Source organism: Coregonus clupeaformis, chromosome 37 (genome assembly GCF_020615455.1).
Source record: "Coregonus clupeaformis isolate EN_2021a chromosome 37, ASM2061545v1, whole genome shotgun sequence".
In the NCBI taxonomy this organism is placed as follows: domain Eukaryota; kingdom Metazoa; phylum Chordata; class Actinopteri; order Salmoniformes; family Salmonidae; genus Coregonus; species Coregonus clupeaformis.
This window is the reverse complement of record NC_059228.1, coordinates 14,487,711-14,514,941: the sequence shown is the minus strand read 5'-3', so window position 1 is coordinate 14,514,941 and position 27,231 is coordinate 14,487,711. Positions and strand designations below refer to the sequence as shown.

The 27,231-nt window shown below is 41.4% G+C and overlaps 2 protein-coding genes across 4 annotated transcripts; one reads left to right on the top strand and one right to left on the bottom strand.

Annotated features, from left to right (window-relative positions):
- LOC121553771 (transmembrane protein 150A) lies at positions 1–15,849 on the bottom strand. 3 transcript variants are annotated; one of them, XM_041867151.1, is made up of 8 exons: positions 15,762–15,849; positions 13,081–13,389; positions 10,003–10,050; positions 9,292–9,354; positions 8,891–8,958; positions 6,345–6,475; positions 2,101–2,278; positions 1–1,542 (listed from the first exon to the last, which is right to left on the bottom strand). In XM_041867151.1, the coding sequence occupies exons 2-8, from the start codon at positions 13,278–13,280 to the stop codon at positions 1,355–1,357; spliced, it is 876 nt and encodes a 291-aa protein (XP_041723085.1). In that variant the 5' UTR covers positions 13,281–13,389; positions 15,762–15,849; the 3' UTR covers positions 1–1,354. The 3 variants fall into 3 exon arrangements, with proteins under 3 accessions (XP_041723085.1, XP_041723084.1, XP_041723086.1); XM_041867150.1 differs by having other exon boundaries at positions 13,081–13,385; positions 15,762–15,837; XM_041867152.1 differs by having other exon boundaries at positions 15,729–15,808.
- On the top strand, positions 14,779–26,008 carry LOC121553772 (NFU1 iron-sulfur cluster scaffold homolog, mitochondrial). The gene is made up of 8 exons (XM_041867153.2): positions 14,779–14,880; positions 15,504–15,604; positions 15,775–15,910; positions 16,872–16,938; positions 17,324–17,435; positions 18,823–18,886; positions 23,106–23,280; positions 24,632–26,008. The coding sequence occupies exons 1-8, from the start codon at positions 14,816–14,818 to the stop codon at positions 24,701–24,703; spliced, it is 792 nt and encodes a 263-aa protein (XP_041723087.1). The 5' UTR covers positions 14,779–14,815; the 3' UTR covers positions 24,704–26,008.
- Positions 26,009–27,231: the final 1,223 nt, after the last annotated feature.

The following is a 27,231-nucleotide window of genomic DNA, read 5'->3' as shown; positions in this document are numbered from 1 at the left end:
CATAATTCATATTGTTTATTTGTTCATTTTTTGTTCGTTTTGGAGTCAAAGATAATAGTATCATTTTAGTTTTAGCTTTTCAAACAGGTTTGTTCATTATTTTATTTAAGTTTACTAAAATGCCCAGTGGGAAATGCGAAGATGTAATCATGTAGTCCCATGATATGTTGTTGCACAAAAGCCCTGAATAGGACCACTGTAGAAAAGGACACCGATACATCAGTAAGAAAGAGGAAGAACAAAGGAACAAAGTATGACGCCTTGCTAAGACATATGTTATTTTCAGAATGATCTATCACAAATACAAAGACAGCTTTTCATTAATCAACGGCCACACCTAAAGGCCTGCATCCTTCCCACTACACCCCCTGTTCCATGGCAGGTTTAGAATCATCACTGGCTTCTCATCTTGCCACTCAGAAACAAATCAGCTATTTGATCATCTTTTTAATGTTAAGGCTGTCAGAAGAGATCACTGGGCTCAGATTCCATCGCAACATTACACTTCAGTACTTTACTATGCAGACAATTACATTTTTATACAACAAGTAATTATGTTGTTGTTACCTGGTATACTTCAATAGCACAGTAATGCCACCAAGATATCATGTTTAAACATATAGCAACATATTGAAAAAAGAGCTAACAACGTCATTGAACATTCTCCATGGCCCATCAAATGGGACATTTCACTTTGATCAATTCAGGACATGGGAACAGAAATAATGACTTTAGTGCTTACAGTGACTACTACTCAAATGCTGAGGTATTCTGGTATTGGTTCATCAGTGGCTAAGAAGATTGTAGGATCAACAGTTTTCCCTTTTGAAAGCATCCAGATATACTCCCCAAGACGAAGTACATTGATTTGGTGTGACAGGAAGAACTCCTTTTTCTGTTTGTCTTTAGGGGCTGCATAAGAACAATGTCAGCCCTGATAAAAAATGTTTTGATAAATAAATAATCCTAAAAAATGTGAGTTGGTCCAGGAGCAAAGTCAAAGATCAAATATATGATCCTCATGATGCCCCTACGTCAGTGTTTTCCAAACGGTGGGTCGTGGCCTATTCAGCTGATTTGTTTTTGATCGCAGTCAGACTGGGTCCTGGTTACAAACAATTGTTCCCTTTACTTGGTTGGTCCAATTCCACAAGCTTTAGATCTGTCACAACACAGAAAAGTTTGCAAACTACTGGGTCGTGTCATTAGGGCACACCATAACAAAATGTTTTAAAATGACAATGAAGTCCAGCTAGTCTCTCTCTGTTTCGGACTGTTTTTTTTTCAATTTCATGCCTAATGAACTAGACCCCAGTGTCTCTTACAGTAGCCAGCCCAGCAGCATCTTCTCTCCTCAGGCCAGAAGGATAGGCTTCTCCTCATCTCTCTTCCCCAGCAGCGTGGACAACATGGAGGAGGAGAAAAAACAGAACTCCACAGCGAAGCTGAGCTCAAACAGCTCCAGGTTAACACTCATTATCCACTCAAACACGGCCGCTGAGTGCTTGTACATGTATTCCTCCTGTACAAACAAGATGGTGTCTAGAGGGGTCAGAGGTCAAGGAAGGGGAACAGAAGTTGTTGGGTGACAGGTTATGGCATACCCTCATCGAGTTTATGTTTATAGGAACCTACGCATATGTTCCAAGGAACAAGGAAATACAATCTCTACAAGGCAAAAGACGTTGAAGAAATTAAAACATTTCGCATCAGTAAACAGATAAACACACAGATAGGCATCCTCACTGTTAAGGTTCAGTATCTTGTTATCCCCTACTACCTAGAACTGTGCCTTTCAGGGCCTGTTGAAGTTGAAGAAGTATGGAAGCGGACACTATTCTTGCATTGTGTTGTTCATATTATTTTCCTGAGTGTATGCACACCCAGCAGTTTAACAGGTTCAGGGGTTATAAGCAGTTATGTAGTGAAGGGTAAACCTTTTTTACCCACTTTTTGCGGAATAATGTATTGAAAGTATAGGGAGAGTTACTTTACTTTAGCATTTAAGCACCTTTTTTTTTTACCACAACATCGCTAGTTATAAAGGTCTGGGTTCAGGGGTTAGGGTTATAATGTTAATCAGTGCAGGTGAAAGGATACAGCCAATGGTGACGATGATCTGGACCCCAGTAGAGATGACCCGTGCTGGGTAGAGGAACCACTCCATCCGGGTCAGAACACACTTCCTTGTGAGCACCGTGAGGAGCAGACTGTAGAAACAGATACACAGGAAGCTCACCGCAGCCCCCAGGTAATGGGCCAGCTTCAGGTACTCGGGCTGGAGGAGAGAGGACAGACAGGTTACAATTAGTATCAGGTAATCAGTTACCCTGGCTGGAGGAGAGGCTTAAGACAAGTTAACGTTTAGCTATTCTAGGTAACTTGTTCCACTCGAGCTGCAAAACACAAAGCCAAAGCACTTGTCACACAATACTCAAATTCTTCAATGGTGGATATGTTTCGGTGACAGAGAACATTCTTTATTTTTACTATTTTTTACATTGTAGAATATTAGTGAAGACATCAAAACTATGAAATAACACATATGGAATCATGTAGTAATCACAAGAGTGTTAAACAAATCAAAATGTATTTGATATTCTTCAAATAGCCACCTTTTGCCTTGATGACAGCTTTACACACTCTTGGCATTCTCTCAACCAGCTTCATGAGGTAGTCACCTGGAATGCATTTCAATTAACAGGTGTGCCTTCTTAAAAGTTAATTTGTGGAATTTCTTTCCTTATTAATGTGTTTGAGCCAATCAGTTGTCTTGTGACAAGGTAGGGTTAGCCCTATTTGGTAAAAGACCAAGTCCACATTATGGCAAGAACAGCTCAAATAAGCAAAGAGAAACGACAGTCCATCATTACTTTAAGACATGAAGGTCAGTCAATATGGAACATTTCAAGAACTTTGAAAGTTTCTTCAAGTGCAGTCGCAAAACCATCAAGCGCTATGATGAAACTAGCTCTCATGAGGACCACCACAGGAATGGAAGACCCAGAGTTACCTCTGCTGCAGAGGATATGTTCATTAGAGTTATCAGCCTCAGAAATTGCCTGAGCAATTTTGACAAAAACGAAGGATACAGTGGGGAAAAAAAGTATTTAGTCAGCCACCAATTGTGCAAGTTCTCCCACTTAAAAAGATGAGAGAGGCCTGTAATTTTCATCATAGGTACACGTCAACTATGACAGACAAATTGGAGAAAGAAAATCCAGAAAAACACATTGTAGGATTTTTAATGAATTTATTTGAAAATTATGGTGGAAAATAAGTATTTGGTCACCTACAAACAAGCAAGATTTCTGGCTCTCACAGACCTGTAACTTCTTCTTTAAGAGGCTCCTCTGTCCTCCACTCGTTACCTGTATTAATGGCACCTGTTTGAACTTGTTATCAGTATAAAAGACACCTGTCCACAACCTCAAACAGTCACACTCCAAACTCCACTATGGCCAAGACCAAAGAGCTGTCAAAGGACACCAGAAACAAAATTGTAGACCTGCACCAGGCTGGGAAGACTGAATCTGCAATAGGTAAGCATCTTGGTTTGAAGAAATCAACTGTGGGAGCAATTATTAGGAAATGGAAGACATACAAGACCACTGATAATCTCCCTCGATCTGGGGCTCCACGCAAAATCTCACCACGTGGGGTCAAAATGATCACAAGAACGGTGAGCAAAAATCCCAGAACCACACGGGGGGACCTAGTGAATGACCTGCAGAGAGCTGGGACCAAAGTAACAAATCCTACCATCAGTAACACACTACGCCGCCAGGGACTCAAATCCTGCAGTGCGAGACGTGTCCCCCTGCTTAAGCCAGTACATGTCCAGGCCCGTCTGAAGTTTGCTAGAGTGCATTTGGATGATCCAGAAGAGGATTGGTAGAATGTCATATGGTCAGATGAAACCAAAATAGAACTTGTTGGTAAAAACTCAACTCGTCGTATTTGGAGGACAAAGAATGCTGAGTTGCATCCAAAGATCACCATACCTACTGTGAAGCATGGGGGTGGAAACATCATGCTTTGGGGCTGTTTTTCTGCAAAGGGACCAGGATGACTGATCCGTGTAAAGGAAAGAATGAATGGGGCCATGTATCGTGAGATTTTGAGTGAAAACCTCCTTCCATCAGCAAGGGCATTGAAGATGAAACGTGGCTGGGTCTTTCAGCATGACAATGATCCCAAACACACCGCCCGGGCAACGAAGGAGTGGCTTCGTAAGAAGCATTTCAAGGTCCTGGAGTGGCCTAGCCAGTCTCCAGATCTCAACCCCATAGAAAATATTTGGAGGGAGTTGAAAGTCCGTGTTGCCCAGCGACAGCCCCAAAACATCACTGCTCTAGAGGAGATCTGCATGGAGGAATGGGCCAAAATACCAGCAACAGTGTGTGAAAACTTTGTGAAGACTTACAGAAAACGTTTGATCTGTGTCATTGCCAACAAAGGGTATATAACAAAGTATTGAGAAACTTTTGTTATTGACCAAATACTTATTTTCCACCATAATTTGCAAATAAATTCATTAAAAATCCTACAATGTGATTTTCTGGATTTTTTTTCCTCATTTTGTCTGTCATAGTTGACTTGTACCTATGATGAAAATTACAGGCCTCTCTCATCTTTTTAAGTGGGAGAACTTGCACAATAGGTAGCTGACTAAATACTTGTTTTCCCCACTGTATATGTTGCCTTAAGAGTTATGCAAAGTTGGTAGAATCTTAATGAAAAGGATTCACAGCTGTAATGGCTGCCAAAGGTGCTTCCACCAAGTTTTAACTCAGGGGGGTGGAGACCTATCCAATTATGATATTTCTGGAATGTTCTATAACTTTCTTTCACTTTGAAAATGTGGAGTAGGTTATGTAGATCTGTAGAAAAAAAATCTAATTTAATCCCTTTTTAGTTGAAAGTTTTAAGGGAGTTATTTAAAAACCTCCAAATAACCTATAATTTCAGTTCACAGAGCGTTAATAAAACCTCCCAGGAAAACTTTCAAGGAACCAGAGTAAAACGTTCTCAGAACCTCCCTGCAACCTAAAATTAAATGTTCCCAGAACAGGCAAAATTTGTACTTCTGTTCTCAGAACGTTTAAAAAACTTTCAATTTTCCCGGTCAGGAAACATATGGCCAACCAATGTGAAACCAAAAACATACGTTTCCACAACTTCCAAGGAACCAAATGTGCTAGCTGGGCTGTTCCCAAAGAAGAGACAAAAGGCAAGAGACTCCCTGCATGATCTTCTTCTGAAGAAAACATCTGACAATCTTTGATTTTGTGGTGAATTATCTGTCTACGTCTATGAAATAATGTCAAAAAGATACACATTGGCCTCCAGAGTGGCGCAGTTGTCTAAGGCGCTGCTTCGCAGTGCTAGCTGTGCCACTAGAGATCCTGGTTCGAGTCCAGGCTCTGTTGCAGCAACCGGGAGACCAAAAGGAGCGGCGCACAATTGGCCCAGCGTCGTCCAGGTTAAGGGAGGGTTTGACCGGCAGTGGAGGGGTTGATGTTCTTGTCCCATCGCGCACTAGCGACTCTTGTGGCGGGCCGGGCGCAGTGCACGCTGACTTCGGTCGCAAGGTGTACAGTGTTTCCTCCGACACATTGGTGCGGCTGGCTTCCAGGTTAAGCGGGCATTGTGTCAAGAAGCAGTGCGGCTCGGTTGTGTTTTGGAGGACGCACGGCTCTCGTGTCCGTACGGGAGTTGCAGCGATTGGATACCACGAAAAAGGGGGTAAAATACCCACACACAAAAAATATCAAAAAGGTACACATTGACATGTCTATTGTACTTTTCCACTGATGTTCTGCCATCCGTAGGTATGTCTGCACACATTAACAAACCTACCAAACGTGTCATAGATGTTTGTTTGCTTTGCTGCCACTCCTCTCTTTGTTCATAATTCAAGATTTAATTGAACCGCACCTCAGGAGATATTGTTAACACACCTTGTCAGTGTCAGTAGAGTGCCAATTCAAAGTACACTTTAAACTTGATAGACCTTTTTGTCTTTCCCTAACCTACTCCTGGATTGAAGTTTTTTTTTTTCATACCTGTGAAGTTCGGTTTAACCTCGCGTGCCAGACTCCTAAATGTGTCCTTACGCTTCACTCACTCTCTCCCTGTCGACCAAGACGACAGACACCCTGAGGGGACTCTGTGTCAGAGAGTTTACTTTACTTGCTCGATGTCTCTGTCTACGAGCAGAATTCGTTTTGGCAGTATCATGTACTGTACACCCTCGTTTGCTCTTTAAAACACATATACTTGTCAAAGCTCACCCCAATATTGTATTGCATGACACCCCTGCATGTGCAGGAAGTACTTACGTTGCAGTTCCCAGCCACAAAGGCCCCGACGGCTGCCACTCCACCAAACACCAGGGCGATTCTACTGAGCATGGAGTGGACACTGTTCCTCTCCATGATGTGAGCATGGTGGAAGATACAGAACACCATAACTAAAAAAAGAGTTATTATAATGCATCTATAACATAGTGTAATTGATCAAATGTTCATAAGATGTTTATTACATGTATAAACAATAGGTGCAACATCACATCTGATCTAAAACAATGTGATTATATGATTATAATTAAATGACACAACAATAACAATCAACTTGTTAAAACTTTAGTTTTGGTAGATGTTTCCTCAGCAGGACAAACAACACGTTTGATAGGAAATCTGACATACCAAACCGTTTTAAGGGTGACCTTGGGGTAAAATTACATCTAAGTATATTATGAGTACATATCCTTAATACTGTCATCTTTGTATCAGTACAGACATCTGCATAGTGCATTGAGATCCAGTAGGACCTGTGTATGTACACTACCGGTCAAAAGTTTTACAACACCTACTCATTCAAGGGTCTTTATTTATTTTGACTATTTCTACATTATAGAATAATAGTGAAGACATCAAAACGATGAAATAACACATATGGAATCATGTAGTAACCAAAAAAGTATTAGGCAAATCAAAATATATTTTATATTTAAGATTCTTCAAATAGCCACCCTTTGCCTTGATGACAGCTTTGCACACTCTTGGCATTCTCTCAACCAGCTTCAAGAGGTAGTCACCTGGAATGCATTTCAATTAACAGGTGTGCCTTCTTAAAAGTAAATTTGTGGAATGTATTTTCTTCTTAATGTGTTTGAGCCAATCAGTTGTGTTGTGACAAGGTGTGTGTGTGTGTGGGGGGGTATACAGAAGATAGCCCTATTTGGTAAAAGACCAAGTCCATATTATGGCAAGAACAGCTCAAATAAGCAAAGAGAAACGACAGTCCATCGTTACTTTAAGACATGAAGGTCAGTCAATACAGAAAATGTCAAGAACTTTGAAAGTTTCTTCAAGTGCAGTCGCAAAAAACATAAAGCGCTATGACGAAACTGGCTCTCATGAGGACCGCCACAGGAATGGAAGACCCAGAGTTACCGCTGCTGCAGAGGATAAGTTCATTAGAGTTACCAGCCTCAGAAATTGCAGCCCAAATAAATGCTTCACAGAGTTCAAGTAACAGACACATCTCAACATCAACTGTTCAGAGGAGACTGTGTGAATCAGGCCTTCATGGTCGAATTACTGCAAAGAAACCACTACTAAAGGACACCAATAATAAGAAGAGACTTGCTTGGGCCAAGAAACACGAGCAATGGACATTAGACCGGTGGAAATCTGTCCAAATTGGAGATTTTTGGTTCCAACCGCTGTGTCTTTGTGAGACGCGGTGCGGGTGAACGGATGATCTCTGCATGTCTATTTCCCACCGTAAAGCATGGTGGAGGAGGTGTGATGGTGTGGGGGTGCTTTGCTTTACTTAGAATTCAAGGCACACTTACCCAGCATGGCTACCACAGCATTCTGCAGCAATACGCCATCCCATCTGGTTTGGGCTTAGTGGGACTATCATTTGTTTTTCAACAGGACAATGACCCAACACACCTCCAGGCTGTGTAAGAGCTATTTTCCCAAGAAGGAGAATGATGGAGTGCTGCATTAGATGACCTGGGTTCCACAATCCTCCGACCTCAACCAAATTGAGATGGTTTGGGATGAGTCGGACCGCAGAGTGAAGGAAAAGCAGCCAACAAGTGTGGGAACTACATCAAGACTGTTGGAAAAGCATTCCAGGTGAAGCTGGTTGAGAGAATGCCAAGAGTGTGCAAAGCTGTCATCAAGGAAAAGGGTGGCTATTTGAAGAATCTAAAATATTGTCACACCCTGATTGGTTTCACCTGTCTTTGGGATTGTCTCCATCCCCCTCCAGGTGTTGCCCATCTTCCCCATTATCCCCAGTGTATTTATACCTATGTTCTCTGTTTGTCTGTTGCCAGTTCGTTTTGTTTCGTCAAACCTACCAGCGTTTTTCCCCTTGCTCCTGTCTTTCTCAAGTTCCTGTTTTCTAGTTTTCCAGGTTTTGACCATTCTGCCTGACCCTGCCTGCCGTTCTGCACCTTGTCACACCACCCTGGATTATTGACCTCTGCCTGCCCTGACCCTGACACTGCCTGCCGTTCTGTACCTTTTGGACTCTGATCTGGATTACTGACCTCTGCCTGCCCTTGACCTGTCGTTTGCCTGCCCCCTGTTTTTGTAATAAACTTTTGTTACTTTGACACTGTCTGCATCTGGGTCTTCTCCTGAAATGTGATAAATAGAAAATATATTTTGATTTGTTTAACCCTTTCTTTGGTTACTACATGATTCCAAATGTGTTATTTCATAGTTTTGATGTCTTCACTGTTATTCTACAATGTAGAAAATAGTAAAAAATAAAGAAAAGCCCTTGAATGAGTAGGTGTTCTAAAACTTTTGACCGGTAGTGTATACTGTAGGGTGGGCAATCTGTACAGCTACAAACTTACACAGAAATGAACCAGCATTAAAGGTGGCTGTGAACAATGAGCTTTCTGGTAAGCTTGTTCCACTCGAGCTGCAAAACACAAGGCCAAAGCATGAGTAAGAAACCATTATTTCACACCATACTGAAATTCCCCAGTGACAATAATATTAAGATGACAGAGAACATTCTAGGAATGTCTGTTGAAAGCTGACTAAGTGTTCTGATGTGAATTGAACAGAGTTAGTTCAAAGTATAATTACATTTCAAATTCCATGTGAACTCAGTAAATTCTCAAACTTCAAAATGGAGGTCCAATTAAAATTTTAGACTGGAATTTCAAAAAACGTTTCTTCATTTTCTTAACTGAATGAGATGAAATACTGTTAGTTGACCCTAACCTTGATTTAAGTGGTCTATGGTTACCTTATGGTTGGAACTTGACAACATGCTATTGATGTATTGTCTCTGCAGTGGTTCCCAGGGGCCCTGAAAACAGAGGATGGAAAATAATCATGGTTCCTGACCTTCTCTTTATCTATAGTGGTCTTCATCCCTGGTCTTGGAGGGTACAGGGTGTTGCGTGCAGCCTTTTATTACAACCCAATAGCAGCAACACACCTGTTTCAGTTAATCAAGTTGATTACTGCACTGTCGGAGCTAGAAGCACAAGCATTTCGCTACACCCGCAATAACATCTGCTAAACACGTTAATGTGACAAATAAAATTTGATTTGATGATTAGTTTAATCAGGTGTGTTGGTGCTGGGCTAAAACAAATAGGCTGCATACCCTGTGGATCTCCAGAACTAGGGTTGAACAACACTGCTTTAGAAATACAAATGTAGGATCTTAATTTGAGCCAGTTTGCTACAGCAGGACATTTATGTAGGGGTTGATACATTTTTCATAAGGGAAAATGACATACTTCAAAAGCCTATTTATACCTCAAATACACTACAAGTTTAACATGTCCTGCCCTGCAGGAAAGTTATCCTGCAAAAGGGTGATCAAATTAATATCCTACATCTGTATGCTTGTGTTACATTAATGCGATGTATTTCATTGACATAGAATTGGCTGAAAGAACCAATCACAATGGTCTGTAGGAAATCTCACAAACAGAACACAACGCACCAGTTGTTGAGGGAACACACATGGTCATAGCTGTATGCCAGGCCATACCTGAAACAACAAAACAAACACACTCATTTGATATGATTAAAGTGCCTAATTCTCTTAGGATGTATGGTTTTTAAATGTATAATATGATATACAGTACGCTCCCATTAATGAACACTGATAACCTTGAGGTTCAATAAGTAACCAGGAACTGATGTGGGTGACTAAGCAAAAGTACACAGATGGAGGTGGTTAGAATATTATTAGCAGCCCTGTTACCAAGCCACTCCATCCATATCTGTGTTGCCTTTACAGGCAGTCAACCAGAGTCAATAAGAAAGTACCCTGACAGTGCCCTCTGAGGCTAAACAAAGGTTGAATCAAATGTCTCAACATGAACGCATAGAACCCTTTCCTTTATGCTTCACATCTAGAGCGATCAACAAGTAACAAAATACAGAACTGTGTCCTCTGACTATGAAGGTTAAATCACGTCTCACAATGTACTAAATGAAACAATTGGTTTATGTTTTGCACGTTGTAATGTGGGGTCTAAGGTGTTGGCTCTGACTCTACATTTACATTTACATTACTTAGCAGACGCTCTTATCCAGAGCGACTTACAGTTAGTGAGTGCATACATTTTTCATACTTGCCCCCCGTGGGAATCGAACCCACAACCCTGGCGTTGCAAGCGCCATGCTCAACCAACTGAGCTACTGAGCCCCCCTTCTACAGGTATACTCTGTGTTCTTTCTTGAAAGTTCTGTTTGTCACATGCAGCACATTCTGTGACAGAGCACGGGGATGGTTGCAAGGTGGTCTAAGGGTATTATTACTTGTTTGTTGTATTTTACCAGCTTTTTCGTGATATCCAATTCGCTTCGCTGCAACTTCCCAACGGGCTCGCGAGAGGCGAAGGTCCAGTCATGCATCCTCCAAAACATGACCCGCCTAACCGCCCTTCTTAACACCCACCCGCTTAACCCGGAAGCCAGCCGCACCAATGTTTCGGAGGAAACACCGTTCAACTGACGACCGAAGTCAGGCCGGCCAAACCCTTCCCTAACCCGGGCGACGCTGGGCCTATCGTGCGCCGCCCTATGGGACTCCCGGTCACAGCCGGTTATGACACAGCCTGGGATCGAACCCAGGTCTGTAGTCACTGCGATGCAGTGCCTTAGACCGCTGCGCCACTCAGGAGGCCACCACTGTTACTTTTGATGGAAACGCATCTCTGGTGGGAAAATGCGCGTATTATTTTAATACAGATTTTATAATATTCGCATGCAAATCTGTCGCCAATTGGATGGAAACCTAGCTATTGACACAAAAAAAATCAGAAATGTAAATCTGAGAAGAAAGTTTTGAGCTGTATCAATGTTCAGCTCATACTGTATTATTGCTTGTAATAAAAGTGAGTTTTTCAATAGCTAGGTTTCCATCCAATTTCATGTGAATACTCTAAAAACAGCATGTGCATTTTCCCACCAGAGATGTTTCCATCAAATGTACTTGTTGCAGATAAAAGGCTGTGCGTGAGGACGTAGTGCACATAAACAATTATTTTGCTGTTAAATTCCCATGTACTGAATGACAAATACAAGTTAAATGGGTTTCCATCGCATTTTCAACTCTACTGATGGTTTTGTCACAAAAACTGTTGCATTATATAACAAATGTGTCCACTCTGGGTTCGGTAAACTTTCCAAATGTTGACTAAACAAAATATGCTAGACAAGGTGGGATCTTGTGTGTAGGTAACATTAATTAAGTCTCTGGAAACGCTTGTATGCGCAAATATTGTTATAATAACCATCATATCGAAGTAAACTTGGAGTCAAGCGATAACGTGTTGTGTGGTCCTACCACTACGACTCCTCAGGAAAGCACGCAGTTTATGCTACATATTAAAGAAATTATGATTAACTAACTTCACAGGGTGGTTAAAGTGCAAAGTGATGAACTTGATGCTCCATTCCAATAAATAGCGATGTTTTATTATTATGGTGAATCATCGATGCTTGGCTGCCATTTGACAAGTAAAAAAGAATTTTGCTCTTTAGTCCATCATAATCTCATAATGTAGGCTATACGTATGCTGTTGGTTGGAGCACAGGTTCCAATACCGGAGTGGGCACACTCGCTATATATATATATATATATATTATTTTTGGAAAATAATTTTTATTTTCATTTCACATTCAAATACAAGTTCAGTGCATAACGTTGTACATAACATGGATTTATAAACACAGTATCAAACAGTACCTTATCAAAATAGCAAAGCTCCTCAAAAAAAGTGCTGTTCTGCAGAACCTGACCAGTTTATAGGCCTACATTCAAGAGAAGCGTGTAAACATTTGCCACTAACAATCTCCAAAAGCTGATCTTTTAAAAGAATAAAAACTGTTATATAAATAAAAACATACACATATACCAAAGTGAACTCTGAATAAACCTCAGTGTACATCAAATATTTACAAAGGCTTAGCTTACATTTCAATTTAAATTGCAGAATACAATTATATATAGGCCTATATATAGGCTATAAAAAACGTTTACATTGAAGGGTATATCCCTTTCCCTCTGTTTAGCTGATGTGATGCCCCACTTATCTATTTGTAATTGTATCCCCCCCCAACAATTTTTGTGAGAATACCATCAGTAGAGTTGAAAATCCGATGGAAACACATTTTACTTGTATTTTTTATTCGGTAGGCCCTACATGGGAATTTAACCGCAAACGTTGTTTTTATGTGCAATACGTCATCACACACAGACTTGTATCTGCAACAGGTCAATTTGATGGAAAATGCGCATATTATTTTCATGTAGATGTTTTAATATTCGCAAGAAAATCTGTCGCCAATTGGATGGAAACCTAGCTATAGTCATCAGGAGACCATGTGAATGATGAGATTAATGGAAAAACATATACTGGCATATTAATTGCACTTTAGAATTATTTTATTTTATTTGACACAATATTTACATGTGACAGAAATCTAAGTCAAGTAGCTCAAGTACATGTTATCTATGGTCTTATAAAAGATTAGAAGGAAAATATAGATATATTATTGTTTAACTTACGTCACCCAGGTTCCAATGAGAGACACCAAGGAGAGGGAGATGGGGAGTAGACTCCAGAGGACCATGTCTTGGTAGTTCGGTGAGAGAGACCAGCAGCAGTAGAAGTACAGTGGGGACGCTCCGGGCCCAGACACTGTCGGTCTCAGTCTGGCACTGTGAAGATCTCTGCCTCTAGATTCTTCCACAGCAGAGTCAGTCATCCACACACCTGGCTCCTCATCTTCACTGTGGAATCTCAAGTTTATCCAGCAGTCTTCAGTTGCAGCAGTTCGGCTGTGTATTATTCCACCACCCAGGCAACATTCCTGTCTTTTGAGAGCAGCAGAGGAGACTTATTATGTCATGGTTTACTCACTTAAGGCACTCCTTTTGGAAGGGAGCACCACCTTGTCCTGACAGAGGGCAGATGTGAGGAAACACAGGGTGGGCCCTCTTGACACTATGTCACTGTTTGTTTTAAGTTACATAGCACACCCTGCACAGGCTGCATAGCTGTCAAACTCATGTTCCCCCAGTGGCAGTGCAGAGCTCTCTTATACATTTCTTAGATTCCTTTACTGAACTTGAAACTTAAACTAGAACTTTAACTTTCAGAACCCATTGTCCTTTACGGTTGTGAGGCCTGGGTCAGCTCACCAACCAAGAATTCACAAAATGGGACAAACCCCAAATTGAGACTAAGCATGCAGAATTCTGCAAAAATATGCATGTACAATGTAAAACACTAAATAATGCATGCAGAGCAGAATTAGGCCGATAACCGCTAATGATCAAAATCCAGAAAATATCTGTTAAATTCTACAACCACCTAAAAGGAAGCAAATCCAATTTTGATAAACTCACATATCTACTGGGTGAAATACCACGGTGTGGCATCACAGCAGCGAGATTTGTGTCCTGTTGCCACAAGAAAAGGGAAACCAGTGAAGACAAACACCATATTTATGTTTACTTATTTTCCCTTTTGTACTTTAACTATTTGCACATCATTACAACACTGTATATAGTCATAATATGACAGCTGAAATGTCTCTATTCCTTTGGAATTTTGTGAGTGTAATTGTTTATTTAACTTGTGTTTTTTATCTATTTCACTTGCTTTGGCAATGTAAACATGTTTCCCATGCCAATAAAGCCCTTTGAATTGAATTGAGAGAGAGAGAGACAGAGAGAAAACTGCAGCTTTGTTGGACATGGGTGTGTAAATCATGCCTTGAATGCATGTCTTGTCATCCCTGTGTGTGTCTAACATCTTGGTGTAAATTCCCTGAACTGTAGTGGCAAATTTGAATGATGCAAAATACAGCCCCAAATACTATTTACCCAATTTAGAGATTCTTATTTATATGACCTATCAACCATAGGCCAACTTCAGTGATAATTTACATGAAATACTTACAAAATAATGAGATAGGCTATGTTTTGCTCTAGTAGCAGCAACAAAATCCCAATACATTTTCGTGCAAGAATTCTGATTTACTTTTATCATTGCATACAGCACAAACAGATCATTGATTCGTTCTCAGTAGTGGCTGGCCGTTTAGATGCCAATATTCGTACTTCAAGAGTATATATAAGCTATATATAGAACTTATGTTTGTTTATTGTAATGAATAAGAATATTTACTTATCAAACTAACGATTAATAAGCAAATTGTGGCGCAATTGTAATCTATTTAAAATAGGATATGTGAAAACAGCTCTGTCTTGGGTCCTCATTTTCAAAACAAATGAAATGGCTGCCCGCATAAGATGGAGTCTTCAACGGTTGATTCAGTCACGAAATACATCACATTTTAGGTTTGAGTTTCTACTAACATAACATTTCTCATTGGGTATATCAACGTAATGAAGGTATTGCTGTGAATTCACCACGATTGGCTGTCAATTTTCTTTAGGAATCGAAGGTTGACCTAGCTAGTTAGCCAAGCTAACTGCGACATCATTGTCAAACCTACTGTAGTGTAGCCTAATCGCATCATGTTGCGCAGCAGATATTTCCCAAATTGTATACATATTAAAGTCTACAATCACGATCGGCCATGAAGTAAAGCATTTTATAACAAAAACTCAGTTTGCCTGGCTCTTGTTGTGCTTGCTAAACCTGTCATCAACAACTCGATTGCGTAAAGTTTGCAGTAGCTAGCTAACTTTCTGAGAATCTAGCTAGCTAAAATCTTTCTCAGTTTTGCAGTTTGGTCATTGAGGCATCACCAAGCCTAATCAGTGTCATTAAACAACCATCGGTAGCTAGCTAGATGCTTTATCGTTTTTTCTTTGCTTGTTGACAAGGTCGCAAGTTCATGTCGTTAAGGCCATCCCGAAGTGACATGTTTGTAAGGACAAACCTGCGATAAACCCACTCTGTTGAATTAATGTCGGACCATCTAACTACATGACTTGACATGTACTGTCTGTTCTAGGTTTCCAATCAAGACGAGAAACCAGTTCCACACACAATGCATTGGCCCGAACTACAGAAAAGTTCAACTTCTGCCTCGGACTGGACCCACGCAGTTCGTAGGTGAGAAACTGGCCTAAAAAAACAACAACCTCATTCACATTTACTTACTCCATAAGAACCACATTCAAAGGCTACAGTTGTCATGTTTTTCTGTAGTATATTCAGAGTAGGCCTATAAACTTACTAGTGGAACGATATGCTCGAAAGATGACCATACCATTATGTTTCAGTGCGACACTTGTCCATTCAGACACAGGACACTCCAAACCCACGGAGCTTGAAGTTCCTCCCTGGTAAGCCTGTGTTGGGGGTGGGGACCCTGGATTTCCCCTCTCCAAGCTCTGCAGAGTGCTCCTCCTTAGCCAGGTTAGTACTGTTGGATAAAAGGGGAATTGTATTTTTATGAGCTATTGAAATATGACAGTAGCAAGAATCTAAACAATGAGCAGTAACCATGACGAAACCAGACAGTGTGAATAAGCTAGATTTTAAAACATTAGCTTGTTTGATTTTCAGAGCGTGTGAGAACCAGTGACGCTTGTACATGAACTGCTGTACAATAACTTGAGCTGAAGATAATCATGTGTATTCTAGGCAGGGTTGGGGTCAATTCCAATTTAATTTGACATTTCAATTCAAATCTTGAATTAACTCATGAAGTGGAGAATTTACATTGAATTCAATTCAAATTTCAACAATCTTCAAGTTATGGAATTGGAATTGAATTAGACTGTTTGGACTGTTTGAATTGGAATTGAATTGAACATTTCCCAGTTAATGTAATTAATGCACTTAGTATATAAAATAGTACTGCAGGATTTGTTTTAAATCATTTCAACTTGTATTTCTATATTTCCAGTATAATTAGGCTGTCTTAACAGTGACATGGTCAGCCTGAAAGCCTAAGGGAATTTAATTCAAATAGGAATTTGTGGAATTGTTGCGTATTGAATTGGGAATTGAATTCTTTGAATTTACCTAACATTGGAATTGAGAGGAATTGAATTATCTCGGAATTCAAAGACTGACCGGGAATTTAAATGAAAATAAATGGAATTTACAAGGGAGAGGGAATTAAATGAAATTTGAGGAATTAAGCTCATTTCTGAATGTATTTCTTAGTTGTTATGGTTTACTGTACTGATTAGCCTAAGTTACAGTTCTTTGCGTGCCTCAAGTCAAAATCAATAGCAAAGTGCAATGAGCCTCTCCACCTTGTTCTGAGCACACCATGAGGATTATAGGTCATAGATATTACTGTACATACTAACATCATGAAATGTTTATGACATGGAACACTCTTGGTTGCTGCTCCATGGTTTCACAGGGACCTCTTTGGAATCGAAGGAGTGAAAAGTGTGTTCTATGGTCCTGACTTCATTACGGTGACCAAGGTACCCAATAAAGAAACTTTAAAGTTTAAACCCTCATCTACCTTCCATTTCCTTTTACCAACCCTATCCATTTGCTCTGGGATATGGTGTGCCATCATAAGACCATAATGACTGTGTCACAAATAAAAGTTATGAAAACTTTCTGATTCAATACATGGGCTACATTCCAATTCTCAACCCTTCTCCCAAAGTGTGCACTTGCACACTCCTTGTCATGGATTTAAAAGCATAGGATTAGTATAAGCATTGGCAGGAGGGAGTTTTCACCATTGCTAAATCCATGCAAGAAAGTGTGCAAGTGCACATTTTGGGAGAGGGGTGGGGAATCGGGGCCCAGCCATATTAATTTACCAGGCCTTTGCATTTTTTGTGTTGCCCTTGCCAGGCAGATGATGATGTGGAGTGGACGGACATCAAGCACCATGCCATGGATGCCATCACTAAGTTCTTTGACAGTGGAGACCCCATAACCACGGGGGTGACCCACCATGAGAGCAGTGAGTATGACAGGAACAACACTCTTCTTCATATGAGTGTTTGAGGGTAGAGTGCTGCAGTGGTCCGTTTTTTGGAGTCCCACCCGCCCCGCGCCAGTCCCACCCAATATCCAACATCATAAAATATTTTTCTCCGCCACCTGCATTGAATTATTCCGAGAGCCGATCCGTGACCCACCAAAAAACATCAATTTATTGAATAGTTTTTATGACTCTAGAGTAGTAGGCTTTAAGGCTATTACCCTCCCTGCGTGAATTCATTTGTCTGCATGTCTATTCAACATTTGGATAAAAGGGAACCATGCCATGAATTAAGAACGATAGGCCTATCTTCTCATTTTCACTATGCGACGCAGCACATTGACAACTCAAATCGCGTTAAAAAAAGAGCCTTCTAATTAGTCTCCTTACCTAATGGAAGCCTATAGCCGACATAACAAAACAATTCCTTAACATTCAATATTGTTTCAATCATCAAATACTTTAATTAAAACTTAAACAATTCCCAGAATTGAGTAGGCTATAGGCTGCAAAAATATGTTTATTTAGTAGGCTATTGGCTACTCAAACTTTTAAAAGCTGCACTGGATTAAACTTGATATGGCCTGCGTTTGGTCTAAATCAACGGATGCCTGAATGAATGTAATGATTAACATAATTATTGTAAACAAATACATTTACGTCAAATACCTGCTTGCACTTTTGCAGGCTGTGTATCCATCTACCGTGTTGTTGTCGTCCTTGTCCACGATGACTACAAAATCCTTCCAAACCGTGGATTTCACTCTCGCAGCACCTGTTTCCACAATGGTGTATTTCATCATCATAAACGTTCTTATTATTTCTCCTGTTAGGTTAGCCATTTTCACGTGAGCTAGGAGTCAGGGAAAATTAACTTGGCAACGTATTGTCGTGTGGCGGAAGGGAATATAAAATCTGCACATGGACAAATTATGTTTCAGCACCACACAAATAGGCTACTAATGGACAGTTCTCTGCTCCACTGTCTCGCTGCGTGGCTGGTAGCCTTCGCTATGTCTGCCTCACTTTTCACATAGCCCAATTGAATTCACAACACAATTCAACACAATAAGCTCCTGGGTTTGTAAAAAAAGATAGTATCTTGATTTCAAATGTTTCCGACCCGCAATATAATTGTTCTGAACCGCGAGGCGACCCGCGGGTTGATAGAATGTTTTCATTCCACCCGCCAGCTGATTTTTTTTGCGGGTAACCGTGGGTATTCAATCCGATGCAGGACTCTATTTGAGGGTCAATCTGTACTGTATTGTCATCTTGATAAACCATGTACATATCATTAAAATATGTTTGTTTTTTGGAATGATGAACATGGCCTAATAAGGTTGTCATGGTGTTCCTGTTTTAGGTCACTCTGAAGATGATGATGAAATTGTTTCAATGATAAAGGAGCTTTTAGATACACGTATCAGGTAAAATCCCCACATACTATTAGTATGATGAATGTGTCACTCTCATGATGTTTTGCTGTAGATACAGTGGGGAAAAAAACTATTTAGTCAGCCACCAATTGTGCAAGTTCTCCCACTTAAAAAGATGAGAGAGGCCTGTAATTTTCATCATAGGTACACGTCAACTATGACAGACAAAATGAGAAAAAAACCCCCAGAAAATCACATTGTAGGATTTTTAATGAATTTATTTGCAAATTATGGTGGAAAATAAGTATTTGGTCAATAACAAAAGTTTCTCAATACTTTGTTATATACCCTTTGTTGGCAATGACACAGGTCAAACGTTTTCTGTAAGTCTTCACAAGGTTTTCACACACTGTTGCTGGTATTTTGGCCCATTCCTCCATGCAGATCTCCTCTAGAGCAGTGATGTTTTGGGGCTGTCGCTGGGCAACACGGACTTTCAACTCCCTCCAAAGATTTTCTATGGGGTTGAGATCTGGAGACTGGCTAGGCCACTCCAGGACCTTGAAATGCTTCTTACGAAGCCACTCCTTCGTTGCCCGGGCGGTGTGTTTGGGATCATTGTCATGCTGAAAGACCCAGCCACGTTTCATCTTCAATGCCCTTGCTGATGGAAGGAGGTTTTCACTCAAAATCTCACGATACATGGCCCCATTCATTCTTTCCTTTACACGGATCAGTCGTCCTGGTCCCTTTGCAGAAAAACAGCCCCAAAGCATGATGTTTCCACCCCCATGCTTCACAGTAGGTATGGTGTTCTTTGGATGCAACTCAGCATTCTTTGTCCTCCAAACACGACGAGTTGAGTTTTTACCAAAAAGTTCTATTTTGGTTTCATCTGACCATATGACATTCTCCCAATCCTCTTCTGGATCATCCAAATGCACTCTAGCAAACTTCAGACGGGCCTGGACATGTACTGGCTTAAGCAGGGGGACACGTCTGGCACTGCAGGATTTGAGTCCCTGGCGGCGTAGTGTGTTACTGATGGTAGGCTTTGTTACTTTGGTCCCAGCTCTCTGCAGGTCATTCACTAGGTCCCCCCTTGTGGTTCTGGGATTTTTGCTCACCGTTCTTGTGATCATTTTGACCCCACAGGGTGAGATCTTGCGTGGAGCCCCAGATCGAGGGACATTATCAGTGGTGTTGTATGTCTTCCATTTCCTAATAATTGCTCCCACAGTTGATTTCTTCACACCAAGCTGCTTACCTATTGCAGATTCAGTCTTCCCAGCCTGGTGCAGGTCTACAATTTTGTTTCTGGTGTCCTTTGACAGCTCTTTGGTCTTGGCCATAGTGGAGTTTGGAGTGTGACTGTTTGAGGTTGTGGACAGGTGTCTTTTATATTGATAACTAGTTCAAACAGGTGCCATTAATACAGGTAACGAGTGGAGGACAGAGGAGCCTCTTAAAGAAGAAGTTACAGGTCTGTGAGAGCCAGAAATCTTGCTTGTTTGTAGGTGACCAAATACTTATTTTCAAATAAATATATTAGCAAATAAATTCATTAAAAATCCTACAATGTGGTTTTCTGGATTTTTTTTCCTCAATTTGTCTGTCATAGTTGATGTGTACCTATGATGAAAATTACAGGCCTCTCTCATCTTTTTAAGTGGAAGAACTTGCACAATTGGTGGCTGACTAAATACTTTTTTTCTCCACTGTACATGGATCAGGTAAAAATCCCCACATTCTCTCAGTATGATGAGTGTGTTACACTGACAACATTTTGTTAATCTAGTACAGTGTTTCCCAACTCCAGTACCCACAACAGCACACATTGTTGTTGTAGCCTGACACTCACCTGATTCAACTCACTGAGGGGATTCGATTCATCTGGCCCGGGCGACCGGGTAGGCGTGTTTTGCACCGGGTGAAAGTTGATTGCATTTGTTTTGGAACCGGGCTGCCTCCAGGTGCAGCGTTCAAAGCCCTCGGCGAAGTCGGTTCAAAACAAAAGTTACAGTGCATTCGGCAAGAATTCAGACCCCTTGACTTTTTCCATATTATGTTACGTTACAGCCTTAAACATTTATTTAATCCATTTAAAATAAGGCTGTAACGTAACAAAATATGAAAAGTCAAGGGGTCTGAATACTTTCCTAATGCACTGTAAGTCATTAAGCACGTGGAGTAATGAGTAGGCTTCTGTGTTTTCACATGCAAAAGTGATTGCTTTTGATAAAAACACTATCTGTCTTCCCAATGAAAACCAGAAAATTCAAACATACAGTGCCTTCAGAAAGTATTCAGACCCTTTGACTTTTTCCACATTTTGTTAGGTTACAGCCTTATTCTAAAATGTATTAAATCGTTTTCCCCCCTCATCAATCTACACACAATACCCCATAATGACAAAGCAAAAACGGGTTGTTTTTTAAAAACTGAAATATAAGTATTCAGACCCTTTACTTTGTTGAAGCACCTTTGCCAGCGATTACAGCCTGGAGTCTTCTTGGGTATGACGCTACAAACTTGGCACACCTGTATTTGGGGAGTTTCTCCCATTCTTCTCTGCAGATCCTCTCAAGCTCTGTCAGGTTGGATGGGGAGCGTTGCTGTACAGCTATTTTCAGATCTCTCCAGAGATGTTAGATCGGGTTCAAGTCCGGGCTCTGGCTGGGCCACTCAAGGACATTCAGAGACAGGTGAAGAGACAGGTGAACCTTCGCCCCAGTCTGAGGTCCTGAGAGCTCTGAAGCAGGTTTTCATCAAGGATCTCTCTGTACTTTGCTCTGTTCATTTTTGCCTCGATCCTGACTAGTCTCCCAGTCCCTGCAGCTGAAAAACATCCCCACAGCATGATGCTGCCACTACCATGCTTCACCGTAGGGATGGTGCCAGGTTTCCTCCAGACGTGACGCTTGGTATTCAGGCCAAAGAGTTCAATCTTGGTTTTATCAGACCAGAGGATCTTGTTTCTCATGGTCTGAGAGTCTTTAGATGCCTTTTGGCAAACTCCAAGCGGGCTGTCATGTACCTTTTACTGAGGAGTGGCTTCCGTTTTTGCTCTGACATGCACTGTCATCTGTGGGACAGGTGTGTGCCTTTCCAAATCATGTCCAATCAATTGAATTTACCACAGGTGGACTCCAAGTTGTAGAAACATCTCAAGGATGATCAATGGAAACAGGATGCACCTGAGCTCAATTTCGAGTCTCATAGCAAAGGGTCTGAATACTTATGTAAATAAGGTATTTCTGTTTATTTTTAATACATTTGCAAACATTTCTAAAAACGTTTTCCGCTTAGTCATTATGGGGTATTGTTTAGATTGAGATTTATTTATTTAATCCATTTTAGAATAAGGCTGTAACGTAACAAAATGTGGAAAAAGTCAAGGGGTCTGAATACTTTACGAATGCACTGTATGCATCAATCAACAAATGTATTGTTGACTCAATGAAAGACTTATTGCAATTTCTACGTGTTTGTGTACCCCGTCTCTTCAGCAACAAAATAAGGCTGTAACATAACAAAATGTGGAAAAAGTCAAGGGGTCTAAATACTTTCCGAAAATAGATGTTGTATGTTTCTGGACTGTGCACCATGCTGCCTTGTTGACAACATGACCGAGCGGTGCAGATTACTGTTCCATTTGAGCAGGGCGCCCCTCCCTCACCACTTTTCCTCACGTCATCGGCCGTAGACCGGTGCACCGCGGCTCAGTATAATCGAATCCGCCATTTGAGGGCTTGATGATTAGCTGACAAGTAGAATCCGGTGTGCTTGTCCAGGGCTACAACAAAAATGTGTACTGTTGGGGATACTGGAGGACTGGAGTTGGAAATCACTGATCTAGTACAATATGACTCATTTGTGAAATCTGAGCCCTAGAGGCATCCTTGGAATGTTTTGTTGACAGTCTTGATAAAGATGTTTTGGCTCAGAAGCTCTTCAAGCAAAATGCAATCTGGCAGATTGTTTGGGCACTGAAGTTGTTCCACAAACAAATGATAGAAGTGATGTTGATATGAAATATAGACTATCGTTATCGTCAAGGATTTCTCCCCTCCCCTCCCCTCCCCTCCCCTCCCCTCCCCTCCCCTCCCCTCCCCTCCCCTCTCTTAAACTCCTCCCCTCCCCTCTCTTAAACACTTTGTCTTCTTCTTCCTCTCCTTCTCTCCCTCCTAGTTTTTAATAGCAATTGTAATAATACCTGTTATATTGTTGAATAACAAACTAAACTGATAAACCCTCCCGTCTCACACAGGCCCACGGTGATGGAGGATGGCGGTGATATCATCTTTAAGGGCTTTGAGAATGGCACGGTGAAGCTGAAGCTGGTTGGCTCATGCACCGGCTGCCCCAGCTCCACTGTCACCCTGAAGAATGGCATCCAGAACATGCTGCAGTTCTACATCCCTGAGGTGGATGACGTGGAACAGGTGAGAGGCAGAAAGGAGAGGATGAATGGAGAGAGAGCAGTAGAGAGAAGGAGTTAGAAGGGAATGTAGAGAGAGAAGAGTGGAGAGAAGGAGTTAGAGGGGAATGGAGAGTGAGGAGTAGAGAGAAGGAGTTAGAGGGGAATGGAGAGAGAAGAGTAGAGAGAAGGAGTTAGAGGGGAGTAGAGAGAGGAGAGTAGAGAGAAGGAGTTAGAGGGGAATGGAGAGTGAGAAGTAGAGAGAAGGAGTTAGAGGGGAGTGGAGAGAGAAGAGTAGAGAGAAGGAGTTAGAGGGGAGTAGAGAGAGGAGAGTAGAGAGAAGGAGTTAGAGGGGAATGGAGAGTGAGGAGTAGAGAGAAGGAGTTAGAGGGGAATGGAGAGAGGAGAGTAGAGAGAAGGAGTTAGAGGGGAGTAGAGAGAGGAGAGTAGAGAGAAGGAGTTAGAGGGGAGTAGAGAGAGGAGAGTAGAGAGAAGGAGTTAGAGGGGAGTAGAGAGAGGAGAGTAGAGAGAAGGAGTTAGAGGGGAGTAGAGAGAGGAGAGTAGAGAGAAGGAGTTAGAGGGGAATGGAGAGAAGGAGTTAGAGGGGAGTAGAGAGAGGAGAGTAGAGAGAAGGAGTTAGAGGGGAGTAGAGAGAGGAGAGTAGAGAGAAGGAGTTAGAGGGGAATGTAGAGAGAGGAGAGTAGAGAGAAGGAGTTAGAGGGGAATGGAGAGAGAAGGAGTTAGAGGGGAATGGAGAGAGAAGAGTAGAGAGAAGGAGTTAGAGGGGAGTAGAGAGAGGAGAGTAGAGAGAAGGAGTTAGAGGGGAGTAGAGAGAGGAGAGTAGAGAGAAGGAGTTAGAGGGGAGTAGAGAGAAGGAGTTAGAGGGGAATGGAGAGAGAGAAGGAGTTAGAGGGGAGTAGAGAGAGGAGAGTAGAGAGAAGGAGTTAGAGGGGAATGGAGTGAGTACTAAAACATGAAGTTGGAACAGCATCTGCTTTGTTATGTCAAATCTAAGTTGATTGGTCGCGTACACAGATTAGCAGATGTTATAGCGGGCGCAGCGAAATGCTTATGTTACTAGCTCCTAACAATGTAGTAAAATGTCAAACAAGTACAAAAAGTACCTAAAAAATCCTTAAAAAATCAAGAAATGTCAGAAGAATCCAATGAACAACCCAAATAACACTATAACAGGAATCCAAATTCAATCTATACGTATCTACACCTGATTAATTTATACAATATATACTACGAATATGTACAGCAGTAGAGTGAGCTATGTCAAGAATCCAGTATATAAATAAATATGCAGTATGTATAAACAATGTCACCAAAATGTGTAAGTTATAGCTGTTCTTTTTGTTTGGTTTCTGTAGGTGGAAGATGAAGTGGATCATGTGAATGCAAAGGTTTTCACCGAGTTGGAACGCAAGTTAGGAGACATATAAAACTTCTGTCAGCCCCCATGCCTATAGATAAACAGCCTCTTGTATAGATAGATGCCTTGCAAACCAGCTAGATACTGCTTCCACTACCCTAGTGCAATATTCATGATTTAAAATAATATTCAGCATTGCACTTTCAAAAGACCAACTGTAGTGTTCTGTAGGCTGTTGTTTCTGTCTGTCCTTTACTCAAATACGGTATATGCACCTGTTCCAATGAAGCAAGGCTACACACTGACACTTATACTGCATCTCTTCCATTGGGAAGGCTGAAAACTCTGAAGACGGCTGTCATGTTATATATTTGATATTTATTTCTCTGCAGGTTGATTTACAAATTGATTTACTTTACATGTTTTCGAAAAGAAATAGTAATTTCTGATGAGTTAAGGGAAATGGTTTGTATCTATCCCTAGGCCAAGCATGATAAATTGTTTATATGAAATGATCACAAGATATTGCACAGTTAAAACGACAAAAGGATTTAGCTGTATATATTTCTTTGTGAATGCATTGTTTAGGAATCTACACATAGTAATCACATTTCTGGCATGGGCACATGTTCATTCATATTGAATCTGTCGTGGACAGACTACGTAAACATAAATGGTATCGTAGATATGTCATGATATAACGGGATGCGTGAGGTGATGAGCAGCATTAGTTCCAGTGCTTGGGTTTTTCCTCACTGGTTATTTAGACAGATCACAATTTCGCAGGTGTTGGCATCTTTTGAATTTCGGAAGGAGAGGGGACATTTGGCCCATTTAGACTTGCCCGTAAATTGCAAGCTCTTCATTCCGATTCTCGTTCTGTCTCTTCTCCTACTATGTATGGACATGAACTTAGTCGAGCATCTGACCAATTACACAATACTTTAGTTATGGGTTAACCAAGATTAATTTATATTCATCATATAGATAGCAGTACATATACTCCCAAAGAAAGCTTTATGTGAAATACTGTGATAAATGTTGTGCAGTGATTAAAGTTCTTTGAATGGATACTATCACCCATTCACTTGTATAACCATTGCAATTGTAACAGTTCCAGCTGCAATCTCATATTGCCGATACAGAAGTCAGAATCATACTAGTATCACAAAGGAAAATGTAATGGTTATTTTGTCCCATTCATGGAATCATCTCGTTGTATTATTGTATTGCTCTCGTTTTCAGAAACCAACACTGGTGGAAATACCTATTGATATTACTTTGCTGTCTTTATTGAGTTGTTGGAAACAATCAGATTTATCAAATCAAATTGTATTGGTCACATACACATAAACTCAGCAAAAAATGAAACGTCCTCTCACTGTCAACTGCGTTTATTTTCAGCAAACTTAACATGTGTAAATATTTGTATGAACATAACAAGATTCAACAACTGAGACATAAACTGAACAAGTTCCACAGACATGTGACTAACAGAAATGGAATAATGTGTCCCTGAACAAAGGAGGGGTCAAAATCAAAAGTAACAGTCAGTATCTGGTGTGGACACCAGCTGCATTAAGTACTGCAGTGCATCTCCTCCTCATGGATTGCACCAGTTCTTGCTGTGAGATGTTACCCCACTCTTCCACCAAGGCACCTGCAAGTTCCCGGACATTTCTGTGGGGAATGGCCCTAGCCCTCACCTTCCGATCCAACAGGTCCCAGACGTGCTCAATGGGATTGAGATCCGGGCTCTTCGCTGGCCATGGCAGAACACTGACATTCCTGTCTTGCTGGAAATCACACACAGAACGAGCAGTATGGCTGGTGGCATTGTCATTCTGGAGGGTCATGTCAGGATGAGCCTGCAGGATGGGTACCACATGAGGGAGGAGGATGTCTTCCCTGTAATGCACAGCGTTGAGATTGCCTGCAATGACAACAAGCTCAGTCCGATGATGCTGTGACACACCGCCCCAGACCATGACGGACCCTCCACCTCCAAATCGATCCCGCTCCAGAGTACAGGCCTCGGTGTAACGCTCATTCCTTCGACGATAAACGCGAATCCGACCATCACCCCTGGTGAGACAAAACCGCGACTCGTCAGTGAAGAGCACTTTTTGCCAGTCCTGTCTGGTCCAGTGACGGTGGGTTTGTGCCCATAGGCGACGATGTTGCCGGTGATGTCTGGTGAGGACCTGCCTTACTACAAGCCCTCAGTCCAGCCTCTCTCAGCCTATTGCGGACAGTCTGAGCACTGATGGAGGGATTGTGCGTTCCTGGTGTAACTTGGGCAGTTGTTGTTGCCATCCTTTACCTGTCCCGCAGGTGTGATGTTCGGATATACCGATCCTGTGCAGGTGTTGTTACACGTGGTCTGCCACTGCGAGGACGATCAGCTGTCCATCCTGTCTCCCTGTAGCACTGTCTTAGGTGTCTCATAGTACGGACATTGCAATTTTTTGCCCTGGCCACATCTGCAGTCCTCATGCCTCCTTGCAGCATGCCTAAGGCACGTTCACACAGATGAGCAGGGACCCTGGGCATCTTTCTTTTGGTGTTTTTCAGAGTCAGTAGAAAGGCCTCTTTAGT

Coding starts and splice junctions, on each gene's coding strand:
- LOC121553771 (XM_041867150.1), bottom strand. Junction 10,051..13,080: donor CTCATTGGAACCTGGGTGAC/GTAAGTTAAACA, acceptor TTGTTGTTTCAG/GTATGGCCTGGCATACAGCT. Junction 1,543..2,100: donor GATCATCGTCACCATTGGCT/GTATCCTTTCAC, acceptor TGACCCCTCTAG/ACACCATCTTGTTTGTACAG.
- LOC121553772 (XM_041867153.2), top strand. CDS start 14,816: ATGGCTGCCCGCATAAGATGGAGTCTTCAACGGTTGATTCAGTCACGA. Junction 14,881..15,503: donor CGAAATACATCACATTTTAG/GTTTGAGTTTCT, acceptor TGTCTGTTCTAG/GTTTCCAATCAAGACGAGAA. Junction 15,911..16,871: donor GAGTGCTCCTCCTTAGCCAG/GTTAGTACTGTT, acceptor ATGGTTTCACAG/GGACCTCTTTGGAATCGAAG.